At 43.6% G+C, this 24100-nt stretch overlaps 1 protein-coding gene across 1 annotated transcript in view; it reads right to left on the reverse strand.

The window, feature by feature from the left end:
• LOC147679849 (melanin-concentrating hormone receptor 1-like) overlaps positions 1-24100 on the reverse strand; it is a 329946-nt gene that overhangs the window by 265651 nt on the left and 40195 nt on the right. Inside the window, exon 2 of the mRNA XM_086944759.1 lies at positions 370-2354. Within this exon, the coding sequence (XP_086800885.1) occupies positions 370-1034 (665 nt within the window). The 5' untranslated portion in view covers positions 1035-2354. The remainder of the gene's footprint in view (positions 1-369; positions 2355-24100) is intronic.

A 24100-nucleotide genomic window follows, 5' to 3' on the forward strand; every position in this document is an offset into this window, starting at 1 on the left:
GAGCTGCTCCTGCATAAACCTTGGGATTTCTCTGAGTTAATGAATGATCTTTAGACAAAACAAGTGAGAAACAAATAAAGGCAATCATGCATTAACTGGGTGAAATTCCGACATCAATTTTTTAACTTTATGCACCTTCCACAAGCAAAACACATAGGCACTGGGCCCCTGGCCTACTGAAATGAGAAATAGCAGCTGTTACCCCTTGCTATCCCCGATATTCGTGCACATCTAGAGGTTAGAACTTTTGCTGGCTCTACGTAACTCTCATAGCCCTTAATGGAAGTGAATTAAATTGCTTTCAAGACATAAGCTGAAAAACTGTCGTACATTTGATGGCTTACATTGACCTGGTCACAGTAGGCTTACCTATCAATACACAGGACTGTGATGATGGCCACGCTGGTGAACTGGTTGTTGAGGTCAATGGCTGTGACTGCACGGCAGAGGAATTCACCAAAGATCCAGCCTTTCTCCTGGATCAGCTGATGGATGATAAAGGGCATGCCTACCAGGAAGAGGAGGTCTGCCACGGCCAAGTTCAAGATGTATACATCAGAGACCAGCTTCTGTTTGCAGGTGAGCAGGATGGAGATGACCAGGCCATTGGCCAGCACGCCGCAGCCACAGATAAGGGCGTACACCACTGGGAGGACCAATGAGATGGTGTCCCCCAGGTAGTCTTCGTCCACAAGGTGATTGTCCAAGTCCATCCCCGTGGTAGCCTGGGGATCCGTGTCAAGCTCACAGAACATCATTGGCAAGTTGGAGAGATTGTGCTCCGGGACCCTGGCGGAAAGGTTGAACCCTATGCTGTAGTCCTTCTTTCTGTCCAGCAAGGCAGCCACCAGCTCCACTGGATGAGGCGAGGTGGGTCGGAGATCTGCCAATGGCCCGGGAAAGCTGGAGAAGTGGAGCATGGCCATTCTTTTCACAAGCCGTGGGGGAGACCAATAGCTGAAGGCCTTTCCATTCTCAGGAGGTGCTGGGCTCCACCAACTCCCCCACCAGCAGGGGGGTGTAGGGTGCGTCATCAAGACTCATATGAATCATTCCACTCCAATATCATTTTTCGGTTCCCCAACATAGTTTTTGAAAATGTCCCCTTTGCAAGGCACTATTTTTGAGGGTGAACTTAACCAAGAATGGTTCAATAATGCTGAACCTTTTCTGCCTTAAGCTTTATGAAAAAACTGTGGCAGGCTCCTCCACCCAATATCTGACTAGCAAAAGGATGTTGTCATATCCCACTGATGAAACTAGCCATGTTGAGGCTCGTCCCATGACATACTCGTTGGATACACTAGTATTGTGAGCAGCAATATGATGGAACTGCACTGCTACATACATTTCCCTGCATGGTCATCAGAAACCTCAAGACATTTTTGCTATGAAAGCTACAAATGCAATAGAGGTTTCACTGGGTCCCCAGGATAGTAACTACTTTGACAAATTTAATGCTTCAAGGCTCACAACAGTTCAAAACAACATATGACCCCCTAAAGTCCTGTTGTGTAACTTTCTCCTGAAGTGCTTCAGGTTTTAAATGCATATTGGTCTGTCAATTAATAAGCCTATGTCTATTCAGGAGAACATGCAGCTACTTCCTGAAATTCTGAATTACAGTCAAAGAAATAGAGGTCTTGAACTTGAGAGACCAGTCCATTGCCCAAATGGACTGGATATGTTTCATCCTGGCTGTTCCTGGATCCAGCTGAATGTTTGCCTGTGAATGGTTGGATGATGGGCTTGTCTTTCTATCACCCATGTGCAATGGGAGAGAATGTAGCTTCAAGTGAGGCCATCCCAATACATGAAGTTTACCAATACTATGCATCTAATATGCCTACTGTCTGGAAACAGAAAAGTCACTTTTTGTGATTGTCTCTCATAATTATATCTCTCTTAGGAGCACAGGCGATTCTAGTCAGGTTTGTTGATTAAGAGTTTATCGCCGTCCTGTATACTGGGTAAATACCCCACCATTAAGGAAGGGGTTGATGTCTACCATAGAGTAACTTTGTTTTAAACCGATGATGTTCTGGGCTGTGGAGGAGCCTTTTATGTCCTGTTGTGGCCATCAACTACTTCATTTGTAGAACATTTTCAGTCCTGTACTGGCGTACTTGTTACTGACTACTTACTATGAAAAGGCGATACTGCCTCGAAAACAATAGAAAACTTCGCCAATAAGGTCCTTCGGTTGTATCCAAGACACTAGGGAGTTGAAAATTGGATCCTTGCAGAATTGTACCCAGACATGACAGGCCAAAGTAGGAAGTCGGTCCCCAGGGGGCTTCACCACCAACGTCTTCTGCTTGCTGATATTTGTCAGCACGCTCTTTTTCCTGTCACTGAAATAGAGAAGCAAAATCAGACGTGAGAGTGGGAAAAATGGAGCAGAAGAGACAGAAGTACATATTGGAGTAAAACCCCACCCCAGTGTTTGGTTGGAGCCAAGGAGCCATGAATACGGAGCACCCCTGTGTTTCTCCTAGCACTGGCGCAAAAAAATCTGCCTAGCACCAGTGCAGGCAACCTGCTGTCCTGTTGTAAGCATTCATTTTCGGTGCTGCCTTAGTGTCGTAAATCTGGGACAGCGTAAAAAAGGAATGAGAGTTGCAATGGAATGCCCAGTACAACACCCCTTCACAGCCACTGAGTGTTGATGATCAGTGGCCACATAGAGGTCACAGGAGGAGGAACTAGCGTGGACTTTATGTTTGTCATAGCCACAGATAAAACTTAACAAGCACTAGCAAAGCCAATAGGTCTGACATTTGAGTCTGAAAAAGGCATTAGATGACACCGAGACGAGAGATCTATGGACGAAGAACCCTTCATTCCAAATCTTCCGTAGCGTAATAAACAAGGCAGCAAAACTGCAATCATTATAGGCAGACAAAGGTACCCTAGCAAAAAGATCTCCCGGCTGGATGGTACTGCAATCCTATACATCACTTCAACCGGCGGAATACCTCGGAGCAACATACTCGCCCCACTTGAAACTCAAGTTAATGGCAACAAGATTTGGGGTATTACCAAGCCTGGCTGAACAACCGTCGTGGAAATATAGTGGCGTCAAATCTCGTGGTTTATGTGGTGAACCCTGGCAAGACATTATCCATCTAATATGCGTCTGTCCAACCCTAAAAATGCAACGCATGGTATTACTGAAAAAGGCTTTTAATGGCAGAGGAATTTGAACGTGTAGAGGTGCAACTATTAGAGGACTCGGCACGACAGACCCTCAGCTGACTTGTAAAATAATGAAATTCTTACTGTATTATGAGATGAACTATGTGGCACTTCCTAAACAATAATGGTTAGAATTTTATGGTCATTTTACAAGAAATGTTAAAAAAAAAAGGGGGGGAAGTTTTATGTGTTACAACTTGAAACCAATAACAATACGACAATACGATGTCGTAGAATTATGTACAAACTTTAAATTGGCATCATGAGAAGGACACCGCTTTTGCTCTTTTGGAATTATATAATTAACATGCTTGTTCTTGTTTTTAAATATTTTTTAATAATTTTATAGGGACATTATATTTGTTTTTTGACATTGTTATGGTTTTAAATAACTTAAAAAATAAAGCTTTACAATACAATACAACGAGTCTGGACTAAAATAGTTTTTAAAGACTTCTTTTGTAAAAAAAACAAAAAAAACAATTGCTTTCTTCATATAATGAAATAAAGATTTTAGGACCTGAGGTATGAAATTTCAATTTACAAAAAGTGGTCAAAAATTGTATACCGACATTCTGTGAATAGAAAACAATTTTGAAAATCTGCCTTTGTACTAATAGGTTGTCTCCAAAAACTCCTCATCATAGTAGATTGTAAACAGACTTACTGTATCAAAATTTAAGAGGTTGATCGCAAATTGCATCTTTCCACTATTAGATGCCATAGCAGGGATGGTAGCCTGCAGGGTTCAGTAGACTACAATGTCTAGGATCGCATTTAAAAAAGTAAATGTCTTTTTAAAATGCTGAAGTTTTCCTTAAAGGAAACAAGTTACATTTAAAAGAAAAGCTTATTTTATATATTTTTTTCTACTTTTAAGTTTGTTTGAGAGCCTGAAGTGGTCCCCTAGACCACTGACTACTTCACAAGTTTTTTTTTTACATTCACTAAAAAAAAGAGGTTCTCTAGGGAATATTTCCCTTTTACTTTTGTGAATGTGTTGCCACCCCAACTTGGGAGTCAGTCAATTTTTAGGTCGAGCCTAGGCAGCGCATGCGCTGCTCTGTGAGGCATGCTGTATTCGAATATGGACTTGAAGCTCCGCCCACTCTCCGCCCATATTTGTCATTGGCTTGTGTCATTGTCCTTCGTAAATGCTGGCTTCTGATTCGTTAATAGGCTTGTTAGTCCCTCCTAGTTACCGCCTTGTTTTAATTTGTAACCGCCCATGAGGACTGGCCCTTTTACGTCTGTTGCTACACAGTATGTCTTATTTAGTCTGTCAGCACAATTTTTTTTTAATGAGTTTCTCCTACTGCACGCACAACATGTTTTCCTGCAACATTCAACACGCCAGGTGCGCTTTCACTTTTAAAGCAGCCCGGGACAATAGAGGCCGCTTCTTTGAAATTAAATAAGTCTCATATTTACAAGAGTTTGAACTATTGGCATTGCAAATGATAATGCGTTTTATTGGTGTGTTAATTATCAAAAAAGATAAATAAAAGGCAATGTCATTTACAATGCCAATAGCTTAAATTCTTGCAAATGCGAGACCTATTGCATTGCAAATGCTGGTTAAATTTTGCAACTGGATTTCGGTCATAAAATATTGATACATACCATTGCAAATCACTATTTTGCAGGGACGTCTTAAATATGCTCCTTCCAAATTACAAGTTGTTATGCCATTATAATCCCATTTTGTGATTCAGTAACATGTTACCAAATTGCAAAATTGGTTTCGTACATTAAGAAAATCCGTTTTGAAGACAGAACCCCTGTGATTTTTCTACTCGCAGATTTGGCAACTGCAAAATGGCTCTGTAAATCTGGCCCTCTATATATGAATATTGAGTGCACTTTTGTCAAGTAAAATAGACACCTATACAGAAGGCAGAACGATACATAACAAAGTCAAGAGCATGAAGTGGGAGAGACTTAGTCTTCTGGACGAAGTCAAGGACCACTTATTTATTTTGTAATATGTGTTTTTTTTTTTTAAATGGTATCAACAGATCACCATGAAGCTGTGCTTTTAAGTCAGACCTAAAGAGGTTGGACTAGTTCGAACAGAGGAGTTAATCCACCTCTTTAGTCAACACAAACAGCTGCCCAAGAGACCAACCGTACTGACCAGTGAATAGAGCTACAATACTGCAAAATTAAACAGAAGCAAGCAACCAAAAGAAGTTGTTTAGCAGCCAAACCCCTGATTAACGACTGCATCACGAAAGTAGTTTACCCAGCTGCGGCAGGCAGTAGGACAGCAGCATACACAGGGAAAGAAACTCACTGATAAGACACACATTGAGCCACATTAAAGAAATCAAAAATAATTCATTTGAAAAAAAACACAAAACAAACGGAATGGCCGATGAAATGTGAGAAAGCTGAATGGAATTACATGGAGGAGACCTTCAGTGTTAGAAAGAAGTTCATCCAAAGGTGTCTTTTCCTTGTGCAACAACCAAACTTGGCCAGGAACAAAAAATACATCTAGCAGATGATAGACACATATGTGAAATTTGGCAAAAAAAAGAAATCTACCAAATGACGGATGCTTTGATCTCTGTCAAAAAGTAAGCATACCAAGACTGATAAAAGAGATCATGAGAGCGCGCAATATAAGGAGCGCCATCAAATTGATCCTTCTTCTGGGGGATCACTTTCCTAATGCCACCAAGTGAGTCATGGCCTCTCTGATCACTAGCCAGAAAAAAAGGCAAAAAAGTAGCTAACGAGCCGAGTGATGTAATGGCAAGCAACTAAAAGAGAGCAGAAGAAGCAAACTATATTGAACCACTGAATCGATTTAGAATCCATATGAGAAGACCCTGAAAACACACAAGGCGCCCAATGTTAAAAAAGTGTAGGGTATCGTTCCCAAAGACATCTGCGCAGTGACAAAAGGTGGACAGGAGGAGGTCTTCACTGGATTAAGGGGCTAATTAACCACGAGTCCCTTAGAACAGAACGTCAGAGAACGAGACTTGTTGTTGATATCCAGTTCCCACAACCCCTACTAACATCCCTCCCTTTTCCTGACCTTGTCCGGCAACCTTCTTTTCCTCTCTTCACAAAGGTCGCTCAGGTAACCCGCACAGTGTTTGCACTGTTTGTTATCCCTATTCAAATTATCCCCACAAGTGAGCTTTTTAACCAATGTTCTACTTTTTTTTAATGAATCTTTTTATTAAAGACCAGTAAATTAATTTTATTTATACAGGTATTGAGTATGTGTTACATTCAGCGTCAATATAAGCGAGTTCTGGATGGGACATTTGTCAATCATGTTTATATAGATTCAAATTTCACAGTAATCAGCATGCATAGGTTCATCAGGGAGAAGAAGGGGTGTACAGATGTTTCCACGATATATATTCCATTTAGTCCATATTTGAGACCATTTCTTTGGACACCCTCTGGAAATATACACTGTTTTTTCTCTAAACATTCCCCAATCCATATACTGTTTCCACGATTTTAGCCCTGGGGGCTCTCTCGCTCCTCACATTCAAGTCAAGGTATGTTCAAATTTAATTAAAAAAAAACTTTTTATCATACATATCCCGAACCCTGAGAGACAAAATTCTACACAAAGGCAGAATTTGAATGTTAGTGCTTACAGGTGTACGGTTCAGACACTGAATGGGAACCTCCTTATGAGTGCAGATCTAAAATCTGATCCCTGTGCAAAAACGTGTATGCAGAGGGTCAGAATCAGGAGTTGTTTGATGATTATCACACCATCACACTTTTCCTTTGATACATTCCAGTAGGTCAAACCTGCTGTAATTTACTAAGGGGACAGACTTTTAAAAAGGCAAAAAAGCAGAATTACGTGTTAAATAGAAATTCTGCATGCTCGGCATTAATCAGTCGTTGTACTCTACTCACGCGCACTCAGGGCAGTCCTGGTCGTAGCTGACTCAAATTGCCCCGCCGCTGAGCCGACATACCATCGTGAGCCAATCTATTATCTAATCATCATCAGTTTATCGCAATTCCTGCATGGCAATTGCTGACACGCTTACGTTCCTGGACTCGTTCCCCTAATTGGGCCCCTACCAACCTTGATGCATTGACGCCACGGACAGACTGCACACTCCTAGCTCACGTTTATTGGCTTACCAGCTCCTCGTGGGAGCACTATCCTTATCACTAGCAACTCTCCCTAGTCCTTTGGACTAAATCCGGATCCTCTCCACACCGAACCCTTTTTCCCAATCTCAGGCATAATCTAAATTCCTGATGATGATCCCTATGCCAATGAACGGTATTGAAACGTCGTCGACCCACAGTACCATGACTACTGCATATATCATTGATGTATAAATTTACTAGCATTGGTACCATAAATTGTGACGTAAACCGTGTAGTATTGTCACTTGTCACTTCTTCCTAAATGTCTGAGTCTTATTGTTCTCCCTCTCCGATGTCTCATGTTTGCCACTTTTGATATTTGATATTTGAAGGGGTATTTCTAAAGCGCGGCGTTCGCTCCGGAGGGAGCATCATGGCGCTGAAAGTCCCTGAAGCCAGGTCGAAGAGTGGTGTGAGGGAGGCTAGATGGCAGCTTTGGTCCAGTCGTCGGGAAGGTTAAAAATCCACGTCTTGAGAAGTTTTCTAAAATGCTTCTCTAGGGTCTGTTGTCTTAGGTGTTTGGGCATGCTATTCCAGGCTTTGATGGCCAGGGAGCTTAAACTTTTCCCCCCTTTAGACTTCAGGTTGAACCTGGCGGAGGACATGAGATTTTCTTGGGCGGAGCGAAGGGAACGACTCGGGTTGTAGTGTGGGAAGCGTCTGGTTAAATATTTAGGGCCCGTTTTGTTAAAGGCCCGAAAGGCAACGATGAGTATCTTGAAAAGTATTCTCTTGTGCAGGGGTAGCCAGTGTAGGGTATTTAGGGCTGCAGAGATTGAAGATTTGCGGGGTAATTTTAGGACAAGGCGGGCGGCGGTGTGTAGGACGCTTTGGAGTTTGGAAAGAGTGGACTTCTTGGTCCCAGCCAGGAGGCCGTTACAGTAGTCCACGCGCGAGATAATGTGGGCTACTGTTACCGTTTTTCTGGCCTCAAGGGGGAGAAAGTCAAAAAACTTTCTGAGAGATTTAATTATACCGAAGCATCTGCCGGCCACGGTCATGACATGTTGGACAAATGAAAGATCAGAGTCAAAAAGTACACCGAGGTTTCTAGCAGCAGTGACGGTCAGGGGGGGGGGCAACAGAGTTATCCGGCCACCAAAGGGCTGGACAGAAGGAGGTGTTCTTTCCGATAGGGAGGATCTCTGTTTTACTAGAGTTGCACCGGAGGTGGTTGGAGTCCATCCATTGGAAGACAGCAGTTAGGCAGTTTTTGAGATTGAGCTCTGCATTGTTGGAGTTGTCGTCTAGGGGTACGATCAACTGAGTATCATCGGCATACGAAGTGACAGGTATGCCGAATGATTCAATCAGGGTGAGGAGAGGGATAAGGTAAATATTAAAAAGGAGGGGACTTAGGATGGACCCTTGAGGTACTCCAGAGGAGACCTTTTTCTCTTTAGATTGATAAGGGCCCAGGGCGACAGTTTGGAACCTGTCGCTGAGAAAAGATCTAATCCATGATAGGGCTGCGTCTGAGATGCCAATGTCCATTAATCTGTTGATCAGGATAGAGTGGGATATGGTGTCGAACGCTGCCGTGAGGTCGAGAAGTATCAGAATGGCTTTCTTCCTCTGGTCTTGCAACGTTTTGATGGTGTCAGTCAATTCGATCAGAGCAGTTTCAGTTGAATGTTTAGGCCGGAAACCGGATTGCTGAGGATGAAGTATGTTGTGGGTTTCCAGGTAGGATTTGAGTTCTTTATAGACTAGCTGTTCGGTTATTTTTCCCAAAGCGGGGAGAAGGGTGATTGGACGGAGATTGGTCAAGTCCACTGGGGATTTATTAGCTTTCTTCATGAGTGGTTTGACAACACCCTTTTTCCATAAGCGAGGAACAGATCCGGAACTGAGAGACAGGTTCACCATGTCATTGATGGTAGGGTTTATCTCATCAATGATTTGATGGAGAATCTTGGGGGGACAGGGGTCGGAGGGGGAGCCGGATTTGCAGGATAGAATCGCATCTCTGGTTTGGGCCAGAGTGACCGGGGTGAAATTTTTAAGACTGCCAACTGTCGAGTAAAGTTGGTCGGGATGGGGAGGTGCTTGGAGGGTTTGAGGAGGGGGGAAATTCTTTTGGATGGAGGCGATTTTTTCGTCGAAGTAGTCTGAGATCTTGTCGCATTGATCTTGGGATGGGGGGATTTCGGGTTGGAGAGCTTTGGGCTGAGTGAAAGTTTTTACTATCGAGAATAAGGTTTTTTGTTTTTGACTGGCTTCTTTGATGGCTTTTACGTAAAAAGTTCTCTTGGCCGATTTAATGTTCGAGAGGTAGTTTTTCCTCTGATGGATATAGGCGAGGCGGTCGTCATTGTCATAGGTTCGACGCCATTTACGCTCAGCTTTCCTGCAAAGTAGGTGAGCGGAGGCTAAGTCAGGGGTGAACCAGGGAGCGTTGTTTTTAGTTTTCTTCTGAATTCTATCAGGGTGATTGGTGGGGCTCCGTTTTGTGATTTCTTGTGTGATCCAGTTATGGAAGAGGTCGGCATCCCTTTCAATGTTTCCGGATAGAGAGGGGAAGTGGGATTGAAGAATGGGATTAAGAATAAGGTTTTCCTGGACGGTTTTCCAGTTGACAGAGTGGTCGCGATGAAGATTGGTTTTATTGATAGTTTGAGGGTGGCTACTAGTGATGTGGAATGGGATCAGGCTGTGATCTGTCCATATCTGGGGGAGGGGGGGCTGGGTGGTGAGAGAAGGGAGATTAGAGCAGACACCGTCAAGGGTGTGTCCTAGTAAATGAGTGGGCAACGTGACACTTTGTTGAAGATGGAAGATTTCAAGTGTCTGAAGGAAATTACTGGTTTGAGAGTCAGATGGGGACTCAAGGTGCAAATTAAAGTCTCCTAGAAGGATAAAATGTGGGTAACGAAGTAGGAAGTGTCCCAGAGCGTCGTTAAGGGAGTCAAGGAATTTGGAAGCATTGCCGGGTGGGCGGTAGATCAGACCACCTGAGAAGGAAAGGGATTGGCTAAGTTTGATGGAGAAGCCCATACCTTCTGTGTCAGTGAGTGGGTCTAGGCTGAATGTATGACAGTTAAAGGTGTTTTTCAGAATAATTGCAACACCTCCGCCTCTACCTTTCAATCTGTCCTGTCTATGAAAGGAGTAACCTTGGGGGAGGGCAATAGCTATGTCTGGGTTGCTGTCTTCTGTGAGCCAGGTTTCGGTAATCATGAGACAGTCCAATTGAGTTTCTCTTTTTTTGTTATGTGACTTAATAAATACTGTTATTCCCTTATTTCACGAGCTTGCAGCATAGAACTTATTTAATTTTTATGCCTATTTGATTATTGCATCCTTATACCAAGGGACCGCTTGTTCCTCGATAAAGAATCTTTACCCATGGTCCCTGGCATACCTTTGGGTTCCCTTGTCTTTGAAAACACATCAGTAGCAGGTGGCAAACTCAGTATAAGAGGTAATTCTATTCTATTCTTCAGAGTGCATAGCTATCCAAACCGGGCTTCACAGAGCTATTGGACTGAGTGAATTAGAAATCTACAACTTTTAAAACTTAGGGAATTACCTCAAGTAGTACATTCTGGGATAATGGTATTTAGCACATGTGGCATATATATCACCCTATTCTGCCTAACATGTAATGAGGGTCTAGGTATTGATCTTCTAAGGTCACTTAGAGGAAACAGGACAAAGAGAGCAGAGTTTTAAAATGGTAAATCATTAAAATGACTCAAATTCCTCAAGTTCAACAAAATATATACAATGATGTGCCCTTTGCAAGCAAAACCCATAAAATATGATTTCCCTTCTAATCCATAGAGGCCTGACCACCTCTCAAAAAGAGTTCAAGACAGCCCTAAACATTTTTTATTTTCCACCTACCTCAGAGTCCCTGTCCAGATTCTGCATCGCAAATGACAAAACTGATGTATATTATCTGCTAGATACATAACACCTGCCAATCCCTATTACAAACTCTGTGATGATTCTCTCTTCCTACTTATTGACACTAAACCATGTTAACAATTTGCAAAGTTCTCTGGAACCCTGAAGAGGACGACTGGCGACTCAGCTAAATAAAAACAAATCACAACTGGGGAGGGCAGGAAGGGTGAACACCAGAGGTTGTGGTGTTGTGGCAATGGTACACCCCAGAAGAGTTGCTAACACAAAATACCTCTGTTCTGACCTATATTAATTTATGTGTGATCTGAACAGGTTCTACCCCAGAGAAATGGTCCTTCTGATGGAGATGACTCCATCAGAAGCTCTGTCTGTAGGCCCAAAACAAATATTGCTTTCTCGTGATTAACTTCGGACCTCTCACAGGGTTGAATCTCTTGTGGTTTTTGTTTATAAGTATGACTGTAGACTGAATGAGTGAGATTGTGTGGTGAGAATGAGTTATAGGTTGCTGTGGGGTTATGTACACTTGTATCCAAAGTAATTAGTTTTTGGTGAGCTATTAATTTTGGCGCTACTGTTTGAAGAGATAACAGTAGAATTGTAAATATGTATGTATTTTGTTTTTTATTTAAATGTACACAAAAAGATAAAAATAATGTAATTTATACAAAAATAGCTTTCTAATGTCTAAAGAAAATATGCCAGAGATGCAATAAAATAAAGAACAAAACATTATCTGTTTCAACTTTGGTGGTCTGCATAATAATGGTGGGTTTGATGGCAAGCTAGAACCTGTTCAGGTCACTCAGAAATTAATATAGGTCAGAACAGATGTATTTTATGCTAGTAAGTTTCTGTCCCCCCCCCCTCCTCTTGGACCTAAAAGTAACGTAGGGGGGCCGCCTTTTCCTTAACATCCCTAGAAGAGTCCTCCGCTCTGCCGGAGCTAAAGGGGTGGTTGTATCCCCTTCAAAAAAGCCTATTAAGGGTCGGGGGTGGGGGTGAGAAGTTTCATCACATGCACCGCCCAGGCCTGGAATGAGCTTTCTTTCCACCTCAGGAACACCACATGGCTTTTGGCATTCAGGAAGGGACTTAAAACCTGGATTTTCACTTCACAGGTCATTACACACCTCGTCAACCGGAAGGCAGCAATCAGCGCCAGGACACCCTTGGGTAACCGTTGCGCTTAAGAAATGAAATTAACATAACTTAACATAACATGTGCCAGCAAAGCCTCTGGAAAATGTCCTTCTTAAATGTTCACATTCCTTCCAAATGCCTAAGACTAGTACATAGACCCAGCTCCAGGATTCCGAATCCGAGAGGTGCCAGGAAGAACCCTGGAGCTGGGCAAAGAAGATGCAGCAGAAACAGGAAAAAAAACAACAAAGCCTATTAGACACTGACAGCATATCTCCAGTGTTGACACAACTAACAATAACATAACATAACATGTGTATTTGTAAAGCAAGCGTTCACCCAAAAGGGTACCTTGGCACAGAATAACAGAAGAATCGAAAGCTACATATCATCAGTAATTTCGTGCCTATTGGATAAGACCATTGGACCTGCAGGCCTTGCCCGGTGGGGATTTGCAGCAGGGTAGCGATCCTCTGTGCTTGCTGGTTAGCGATATGCTGAGAGATTTCCACAGGCAGGGGTGTTTTGGCTGAAGGGTAAGTCTAAAGTGCATGATATGTGGATTTTTGAGGTGATTTGGTAGCACAGCTGACCCACAAGTGGTGAAAGCCATTGCTTGATACAGTTAGATCCTAATTATAAGGTCTTTACGTAATGGTCTCAAATCCCATCTTTCAAGGGAATGACGTAAACTATAAACTAACTAATAAACTATTTACTTTCCATATTTCACAGGATTTACAGATCTCAACACATGAGAAGGTTGCAAAATATTATGGTATGCAACTACTTATACCAGTATGATGCAATACGGTTTTCGATATGCATTTGCCTGTTTCACAAATGAACAGTATAAAAAAGAATAATGCATAACGTGCTCTTAAGCTATGGTTTATAAAACGCTCTGCCTCTTGGTTGGTCATGAGAGCCCCAAAAGCAGTCCGGATCGAGGGCTGTGCGAATTGTAAGCCTGGCCTGCGTAACCACCATCCTATTTCCAGCAGCCGGTGGGACATCAAGCTGCAGGGTACTGACTGCTCTGAGGTCTCTGAGGACTGTCTTCCTTTCTCCTGCTTCATGAAGTTCTGCCATGGGACTTCTAGAAGAATGTGAAGAGGGAGATGTGCGGAGTCATCAGAACCACTAAAGTGTGACTGGCGCGTTGCGTGCTTGAAGCACTGTGTAGTAATGAAAACGCTGCAGCAGCCACACATGGCAACTTTGTTGATGCTTCTTTAATTTTTTTTAGTTTTGCCAGCTTCACAAATTGGAAAGTTGAGGAACATTTTAAAAAATGTTTGTGAAACACTACTACACAAAAATGGAAATAATATGTGTTTTGACTTACAAAACTCTTTTCCAGTCATTAAATAACTCGAGTCATTGTCCTTGACTTTATGCAAAGTTTTCATTAAGAGTTAAGGGTACAGTGGGTGCAGAATTCAAGACTTCACATATCTAAAAGGTAAAAAAATAAGTTAGGTTGCTTTGGAGAAGAAAAAAAATGTGCTACACAAAAGTGCTTCTTAATTCAGAATGATTTCCTTTATTCCTTGACATCAATTCTTGCATTTTTCAGGAATACTATAGTGCTATGGTGTAATTTTTATTTTAAAAACACCTTAAATCATGTGTATATTTATAATTGTTGTACATTTGTATTTACTTTCGTATGAAGACAAAACTATTTTCTGGTTGTTTCTGTCCTTTCACTGTCTTGGACGCTTAGCTACTTTCTAATGGACCTTACATTTGCTGTCTTTTGTTGTGGAGTTGTACAGCTGTAGAAAGGTGATAACATCCGCTTTCATTCCTGCTGACTTTTACACCTAATCACAGCAGGGTTGTGGGGCTCTTGATAAACAAAATCTTATTCTGCCCCCCATTCTTGCTCTCTTTCAAAACACTTTCCAGCATTTAAAGCAAAGGTTGCATCCTTAAAGTGCATTATGACAGCCACTGGTCCAAAATTGAGAATATTTAAAGAAACATTTACACTGGGCTGCGAATCCTCCTTGGAGAATTTTGGGAACACGAATGATAAATATATTTTAAAAGAAGTTTGGTCAAGTTTTGGCGGAAGCGCAAGAATCCCCATGATTCACAACATATGTATTGTCATTATGATTCTCTATGAGCGACACCTTATTTTCTTGACTAATGAGTAACTATTAACCCACCCGATGTTTTTCTTTTCTTTGTTAATCTGTTAATAAAAAGATTTTTTTTTTTTTAAAAGAAGTTTGGTCAACTATCATCTATCAAAATATAAAATAATTTATAGTTAATCCTGGGGTGGAGTGTCCCCCCTACCCTCCCCCTAAAAAACTTTTTGGGGAAACTCGAATTGTGTGCATTTTAATGCACACCAGGAAAGCAGCAATGCCTAAAACACAATTTTGTTATGTTAATTTCGATTTATATAGCGCCAAATCACAGACAGGTCTCTTAGCGCTTGCTTTGGGAACCCGTCCTGGCTTTCCCTGCGAGATAACCCCTACTGGGCATCCCCATGGTAAAGACCAGGCATCCCACCGCGGTGGGGCTGTAGTGGAGATTAAGCAAGCTATTGCCCAGAGTTGCAGAGTGTGAACCCATGATTCGAGTAGGCACCGAGGCGAGAATTATCGAGTCCGTGAACATTTTTGAGCTCATGACCCTGCCGCGTCGGGAATTGAACCCTGGTCCCTGGTCTGACCTCTGCATTCGGGTCTCCCTCCTCTAACCAGTGAGCCACAATAGCATTTAAACACATTTTTACATAGGACTTGTAGTTTCTGTCTAAAGATTACTTGACAGATGACAAGTGGCAGTGACACGTTTAAACAGCGGTGGCTTCATCATCATGAGAGCGGGGGAGCCACACACCCCGCCCACTGTGAGCCGCGCTAAATCAATGTGAACAAAAAAATGCCAATGAAATCATTTAATTGCCATTTTATTTTTCACAAGGCGCGCAGCAGCTGTCAGCCTGCCTTGGAGCTGAGAGAAATGAGGGGCGTGCCCTCTGCTGCATGGAGGCAGGGCCGACTTTATGGAGGTGCGACTGGTGCAGATGCACTGGGCGCTGACCTGGAGGAGGCACGGACCTCAGGGGGACGCGGCGTTTAACAATAACTTACAATTTAAAAGCACCTGCCACAGAGTTCCTTGTGCATCCAGCTTTCGGGCAACAATAAAAATGGCAAGAGTCCTCTTGTGATTAATGTCCCTGCTAGAGAGAGAGATGGATGTTTGGTCTAGTGCCAGTTTTGACTCATCATAAAGTAGCACACTGTTAATATGCCTGCTGTAAAGAACAGATCTGTGTTTTATGTAGATAGCTGACTGGATTAATAAAGCCAGTCTAAAGCAGTGCTTTAAAACAAATGAAATGTATTGTATTGTATTGTAATTGCATTTATACAAATCTTACTACCCATGATGAGGCGTCGAAGAGCTTTTGAGGCGCTACTCCAGAACCCATAAAGGATTAGTGTTGAATTAGTATAGTGAAATATGAAAGTAATTTGAGTGGTGGATAGGTTAGTCAGTTTTTTGGATTGAGAAGGATAGCGGAGGGATAGAAGAGGGGAAAAGGATTGCATGTATTTAGCACCTGTTACCCCTGATGGGGTGTTGAAGCACTTTTTAGGCGAGTAGCACGCTGCTCCGAAACCCATAAAGGATTAGTGGTGAATTAGTATGGTGAAATATGAAAGTAATTTGAGTGGTGGATGTTAGTCAGTTATTTGTATTGAGAAGGATAGAAGAGGGTAAAAGGTTTGCATTTATACATACATATTTATACATATGCTCCAGCACAGAGGGCAAGGCTTCCAGCAGCAGGAGGGCACAACTTCCTCTGCTAAAATCTGATATCACCCTGCAAACTCACTCTTCACACAACTCTCTGACCTATCGTCTACTTCAATAAAAGCACCCCCACCAATACAAAACCAAGAAAGGTACCTTAGAACCTCGCTCACTAAAGATGATCTCCACATCTAGTATCTTGCCAAAGGGCACAAACATGTATGTGAGAGAGAGAGGCTATGGATACATGAGGGGCACTTTTGCAAGACGGTAGTGAGGGAATCAGAGGAGGAGGTCATGGGGGCCCAGAAGAGATATTGCATCAGGCGCCACCAGGGCTAAAGTTGACCCTGCATGGAGGACTAGAGCAGTGGCTGACCAGACACTGCAAAGTGTGCAAGTCAGTTTGGCTGGCTTTCTGTGCAATTTCAAGCTCTCCACCCAGCTGTCTAAGACAGCTGGGTGGAGACCAAGCACAGGCCTACAAAGCATGAAGGAGCGTCTAGCCTGCTCCATCCAATCCTGGCACTGATCTCTTGCTGGTTAACATAATGAGAGCAGAGTCTGGATTGCTTAGGGAAGTCACCTGTTCCATTCTTGCCCGTCAGAGCTACAGACCGCGAAGGACACAGAGGACGCAGCTCGGTAAGTACATTTATTTTATTTTTAATGTTATTGTAATGCATGCAAGTGTTTTTATTTTGCTTGCTTGTTTTAGGTAAGTGTTTTGGGATGCGGTGGGGCACTTAGCTTGCCCCACCTCTTTCATATGTTACTAGACACCCCTGTATTTAAAAACGTTTGCGTCACTAGCAGTGATCAGAACATGTTAGGGTTTGAGACTGAATACAAGGCACTTAACAATATGGAGATTTTATAACAACTCCCTGTCTATTAAAGGATGGAAGTGTTGGAATTGATTCAGTCAGATTCTAGGAAACAATATGCTTGATGTATTCCCTGGCACATGATTGTTTCTGACTCAGCCCTCACAGCTTTTCAGAGACACCACTCATAATGGAACCTAACCATTCATCTTCAGTGTACAAATCAAATTCTGGGGACATAATGCTGAGTCCCTTGGTGCCACTTACAGAGATCTATCCTCTGATCAAAGATAATAAGCCTGAAATAAGTTGCAGCCAAGGACAAAAATCTGCTTTTACCTCTGAGGTCTCCCAGATGCAGACGAGATCCACAGAGTGTGACAGGTCTAAGTGCAACCTTCGAGGGTCACAGCAGAAACTGTTCACCTTTTCAACAGCAAACAGAAAAAGTCTGGATTTTCTTAGAAAAGAAGCCTATGAAGCAGGGACCACGGATATCAGACCCATCTGCAACACCCACTACAATGAACCAATTACTTACCAGTAATCTTCATTACCCTGATTAGGAGTCCACCTTATCTCAGTCCTAAAATCATGAGGCATCCCTCCTCTCTGACAGCCAATTCATACTCTCACGAGGCTCCAATTAAAATTAGATATAGAGCCACAAACACCATGTTTCTATGTCTATTCCATGAAGGCCCTCCAACACTTCTCTTGTCAAATTACCAAGTTAAAAAACCAATGGAGGTGCAACAACAGGAGTGACGAATGGAGGGAAATGGACTGGGAGGAAGAGGACTCCTAATTGGAGTAATAATGATTAATGGTAAGTAATTGGCTCATTACTCCTCATGTTTCCTTCTCTCAGTCCTAAAAGTCATGAGGATTTCACAAGGAAGAAAATGCACCACCATTTGGAAAAAGGAGTGTAAAAAGGCCTCCATCCTCCTACCGTTGCAGAAAAGTTTATTCGATCGAAAATAGGTGAAGAACTATTGTCCCATTTCTCGTTTGCCTTTCTCTGCAATCATTTTTGAAAAGCACTTTCTAAATTTTTAGAAGAGGATGAAATCTTAGATTCGGTGCAATTTGAGTTGAGGCCAAATCAAAGCACCAAGTCGGCTCTGGTTGTAGCTACAGAGGCGCTGGAAGTATCCTAGATAAAGGTGGGAAGGCGGCGATGATCTTGTTGGATCTATCGGCAGCCTTCGACCACGTAAACCATGCGGTCATGCTGGAACGCTTGGTAGAAATTGGAATTGGAGGCTTCGGCTCACGAGCTGTTTCTCTCTTTTCTCTCTGATAGAGAACAGTCAATTGCCCTGGGGGACTTTCAAAACCGAGGTTCTCCTCTTTGGCAAGGACTCTATCTTCTGGGATCAATCCTGGTGGCCTCAAATGCTTGGCTCTCTTCCCACTTTGGTATCTTCAGTCAGGAATCGGGGAATAATTTTTTAGCCCAATTTGTCCTTCAATGCACAGATTAGAAAACTCACCTCTTCCTGCTTTTTCCTGTTGTGTACGATAGGGAAAATTCTCCCTTTCATCCCTTACGAACTTCAAAAATCAGTGGTTACTGCCTAGGTCTGTCAAGGCTGCACCATTGCAAGGCCCTATATATTTAGGCATTCACCAGCGCTCTTTGAAAAAACTCCAATGTGTACAGAATGCAGCGGCTCGACTTAAAAAAACAAAAACGCTAAATTCAAGCCACTGTCTGAAGCACAACGAGAGTTCCATTGGCTCTGTGTGAAGAAAAAAGTGAGGTTCAAGGCCTCAAGTCTGGCACATAAGACTCTGCATGGGGATGGCCCAGCATATTTGAAGAAAACTCTTTCTTAGTTGGCCCCAGAAGAACTTTGCGCTTCGCTAATTCTAGGATAGTAAATGTCTGCAAAATCAGAAGAAAGAAATGGGGATGTAGGAGCTTTATTTACACCACAGGATAACTTCGCAATAACCGACCTGAATATCTCAGAGGTCAGTCTAACCTATTTAGTTTGAGGAAATGTCTTAAAATCGGGTTATTCTCCTGCCCAATGTGAGCAGCTATAAGCCCTCTAAAAAAACCTGATCATTCTCCTGTTCGTTGCAATTTGTTATTGGCCCTTCTTGTAGTAATCTTTCGCTAGTGTTGCTCTCCATCTTAGTGTAGCAGATATCAGCACCAAGACGCACTCTGCATTTGTGAAATATACAAACAATTCTATATTAAAATATCAATATGAATCTTTGAATGCAGAGCACATATACTCTATACTATGATTACTTTGTTGATGAAGACAGTAAAGAAGAACCCACCTGTTCATGTCCCTATTCAGACAAATCAAAGCAATAGTGTTTAATAAAGGTGTGATATGAGGACCAGGTGGCCGCTCTACATAATTCCACCTATCTAACTCCCTCTGCTTCCGCCCAAGAGGTCACAACTGCTCTAGTTGAGGGACCCTGAATGTTACATACAAGAGATTCATCTTTAGTAGAGTATGTCTGAGTTATCGCCTGATGAATCCATCTGCTCAAAGTGGCTGTGGAAACCCCTACCTTTTGCTCTGGAGCCATGAACAACAAAGAGGTTATTTCTATCCCAAAAAGGGTTTGCATGGTATAAATAAATAAAAAGATCCCTTCTAACATCTAAGGAAGAAGGAATAGAGCTGGCTTAGACATCCCGAAAAACAGGTACAACTACTGCTTGTGTCAAATAAAAATAGGACGAAACCTTGGTGATAAATTTAAGGGTCTAATCTCAAAACAACCCAACCAAGAAAGAATCTAAGCTATGGGTGAGTGATGGTTAAAGCCCCCTACCTTGTTCAATCTCGGGTCCAAGGTTATGGCCACCAGAAAAAGAGTCTTGGCAGACCGCCATGTTTGACTTGCTTTTGCCAGTGGTTCAAACGAAGGTTTCTGTGAACCCTTAAGAACAATGGATAAATCCAGTGATTGTAAAGGAGAATGAATGGTAGGTTTCTTTCATTTAAAGCTACTCATGTATTTTATTACCAACAGAAAAACTTTAAAGAGGTCACCAGAAAAGTGATGAAGAGTCGTCTTGACACCCACTCGGAATTTAACATAGAGTCAGCTGGCTTCAGGTGAAAACGCGCCCAGTGAACTACTGCAGTGGATGCTGCTAGAAGATCCTGTCTGCTAAGCCAAGATCTGGCTGCTGCATTGGATTGTCCTGGCAGCCTCCAGACGTTGGAAATGATTGAACAACCTCCTGTTCTTTATCTGAAACACTGCTCCCACGTGCGTGTCGAAATGGCCTCCAATGAACGCTTTGACTTGCGATGGAATTATTTGTGATTTCTGATGGTTTAGCAGCAGGCCCAGTTCTTACAACAGCTTGGCCACCTTGACAACATCTTCCTCTGAATTTAAGAGAAAAAGAGGGGAGAGTTTCCAGGGTGGAGACCAGGCAAAATGTGATTCCCCTGAGCTTTGAAGGGGACCCCCTTCCTTCCCCTGGTGCCTGGTGGCAAGGTGGAGCCAGAGGCTGTGGGCCCTCCTGAGGGACACGAGACAAGGAGCGGGCCCCTATGCAGAGCTGCACCTGCCACAGCCCGTGACTGTGAGGAGCGTCCTGGAGAGGGCCTCAATTTGGCAGTGGGGCAGGCGGACTCTGAACGTGCAGTGGGGCTGGCCCAGTGACAGCAGGCGGAGGAGGACAGCCGGAGGACAAGTGGGGTTGAGCTCCAAACACCCCCTTGGAGCAGCGGGAGGGGGAATGCAAAAGGTAAGTGTGACATCACTACAGGGGACTAATAGCTGCAGTGGCCCGGGCAGGCCCGCTTTGACCAGGGGCCTGCTTGTTGACAGATGCCCACCTGGGGAGGTCCCCCACCCTACGGTGAATGTGGCAGCTGGATCCTTGCCAAGGGGCCCCCCTAAAATAAACAAGAGGAGGTGTGGGGGGAACCCGTGATGCTGGTGACTGGCGGTCCTGTAGGGGATTCCAAGGGGACTCACCCCAACTGGTGCCATGTAAGCAGCCGGCAGCTGATGAGCCCCTGTGTTTATTGGGCTGGCAGCGGACAGTGGCCCTGTGGAGGCCATTGGATCCCGAATCTCCATGGGGGACATGAGACACCCCCCCCCCCCGAAGACACCAATGCCAGCTAAAAGGGTGAAGGCCCCTCGCTCCTCATCGATCAAAAACATGTTGCATAGACCGAGGCCCCGCACTGTTAGGGGGATACTGCCCAGGTGTCACAGGTGAACCCTGAGAGGAACCATGATCCCCAATCCCTGGCAACCAAAGAAGAAATCCAGGTTTTGCTTTCGGAATTTTGCAAAGACATCTCCTCTCTCTGGCAAGACTTCAACTGCTCTCTATCAGACCTTGACCAGTCCCTTGAGCAAACAGACTCCCGCCTAGAGCAGGTGGAATCAACAGTGGAGGTCCAGGTTTAGGACACTATAGATCGCACCGCCCGCATTGAAAAATTAAAACATGACCAGGGAGCATTCCAGGATCAGCTCGACGATCTTGAAAATCACACCCGACTGAACAATATACAGATGAGGGATATTGCATCCATGATTACCCCCACGGAACTTGAAACCCTTGTCCAGGCTCTTTTCACACACATCCTTCAACCAGCCGATGACCAGCCAGTCCTCCTCTGCCACAAGCTCAGGGTATACTCAGCGGTTCAGCAACAACGAAAATGTCCCCTGACACCTTCACTAGGGTACACTACTTCCATGTCAAGGAGAAGATCATGCAAGCTGCCAGGCAACAAGAACTGATAAAGTTCCCGGGAGATACCATCCCCTTTTCCAAAATGCTTCCGCCCAAACGCTAGCCTAGAAGAGGAAATTCAAAGTGATCACTCAACACCTACAGAAGCATAAAATCCAGTATTGCTGAGGCTTCCCCTTCTGCCTGCACTTCACGTTTAAGGAGAAAGAGTCGCACTCTGCATGATTCAGGACGCCCGGGAGACACTGGGCAAGCCGCTTCCCTCAGACAAGGAACACCTCTGGGGTCCGAAGGTCTAATGCCGGTGGACCAGGGGGCTGTGTTTCCAGGTCCACAGCCTCAACCTGCAGGACACAGTCAGGGCAGATGTGAATACTGACCACCCACGTCTGCAGAGGGTACGTGTGTCCTTAATTCTTTAAAACAAAAAATAAAGTTGTTTAAAAAAAGATGAAGCGACAGAAAGTAACCAGTCATCCAAGTATGGAAAAACACATACACCTTGAAGTTGTACGGAAGCTACAACAGGGGCTAATACCCTGGTGAAGACATGTGGTGGTGTCGCCAAGCCGAAGGGGAGAGCTTGAAACTGGAAGTCTGGTCCATCTACAGCAAATCCCAGTAATTGTTGACTGTCCACATGAATCAGGATATGAAAGTAAGCATCTTGTAGGTGGTCTAATGTCATGATATAGTAGTCGCCTTTTGTGATCAAGGAGATGATGGATTGTAGCGTGGCCATTCTGAAGTTTCACTAACACAAACGCGTTCAAAGTATTGGGATCTAACACTGGACGATATCTCCTGTCTGTCTTTGACATCCAAAAAATTCCTTTATTCGAGTGGGACTGGTCCAACTGCAGGAGAGCGTGACATATCTGTGTGACAAGCATCTGAGAGGACAGAAAAACAAGAAGAAGAGGAGTGCTGGAGGGTGGGACTATGTATGTGTTCAGTGAATAGATAGAGAAACAAGGTATGTGTGTGGGCTCTGTCTCGTTAAAAAATTTATTTGAGCATTGTAGGCATGTGAATGAGCTGCTGAAGAGTTGGGACGCCTTATGATTTTAGGACCGGTATTAGGAGGAATCCATGAGGGGGTAATAATGTCCGTGCCAAATAGACAAACCAGTAACCAAAGGTATTGTTATATTATTCCTGCCAAGAGCCATGCAGCGCAGGTTAGCATGACACATTTGGTGGATCTGAGATTGTGACGAAATTAGAGCTAACATTGTGTTCAATCTCACAGTGCCTTAGGGTTTGCGGACCTGCTAATTCTCCAAGCTGTTTCTCCAGAGACCTATATATGGTGCTGTTTAGCCTACTGCATGGAACTATGGGAGGTTGTCCCCCCCGGTTACCGTGCACATCGTCTCCTCACTGTGATTGGCCGCCATGCAATGTGGTCATCTTGTCCCTGAGGAGATTCCTTCTGCACTCATTGGATAAACATGAAGCTGTACCTACTTTTTTGTTCAATGCCCGTGCGGGACGCGGGATGACATAAATGGAGGAGGTGTGTGGTACGGTTAACAATATACTATTTTACTAATCGGAAAAGCATTGCCAATACTATATCTATGCTACTCCATGTAACGGGTCATACCACGCATACGCCTAAATACAGGGGTGGGGACCACGTTACTAGCAGGCCAAATAATAATATGAGGTCCTGCTCAGCCCCTATGAGTATCCTCCTCAGTATGACAGCAGGACCCTCACGCCCTCAGCAGACTGACTGTCCCATGAGCTTGGTCAAAAGGGAAACGTCCATATATGAGAACACACTGGACAGAGACTCACTTTCTGATCTACTCTCTGGAAGAACTCTGGTGAGCAGATAACCTGGATACTTTTTCCGAATGGTGCAAATCATTCCCAGGCCCGGCTGTCAAAATAATCAATTAAGAGTCTATTTTGGATCCCTGGGCCCATCCGACGGTCCTTGCATTGCGGCGGTCACACACACTGGTCTACCTACGTCTGACCCTGTTATGCTTCAATTACTTACCGGAAATTGCATTACTCGGAGTACGTTTTCACCCTAAACAATTACTTAATTAGGCCGCCACACCTCACAGAAACACCTAGTTCCCTCCCCCCACGACCTCCTGTTTCAGTTGACACAAGCCCCCACCTAGTACAGTTGGCCTGGTCCCAACAGGGCGGAAGGGAGGGGTTAATTAATTAGGGTGACAACGTACTCCGAATAATGCAATTACCGGTAAGTAATTGAAGCATTACCTCCTCTTTACATTTTCTCCCCTAATTAATTACTTAATGAGACATAGCAAGCAATAATATCGAAAAGGACAACTGATTATTTATGCACTACTAATTTTATTTAAACCTGTAATCAAACCTCGTATTACTTTATAGAAGACAGCACTTTTGGCCTCCA

Source organism: Lissotriton vulgaris, chromosome 11 (assembly GCF_964263255.1).
Source record: "Lissotriton vulgaris chromosome 11, aLisVul1.2, whole genome shotgun sequence".
NCBI classification, from domain to species: domain Eukaryota; kingdom Metazoa; phylum Chordata; class Amphibia; order Caudata; family Salamandridae; genus Lissotriton; species Lissotriton vulgaris.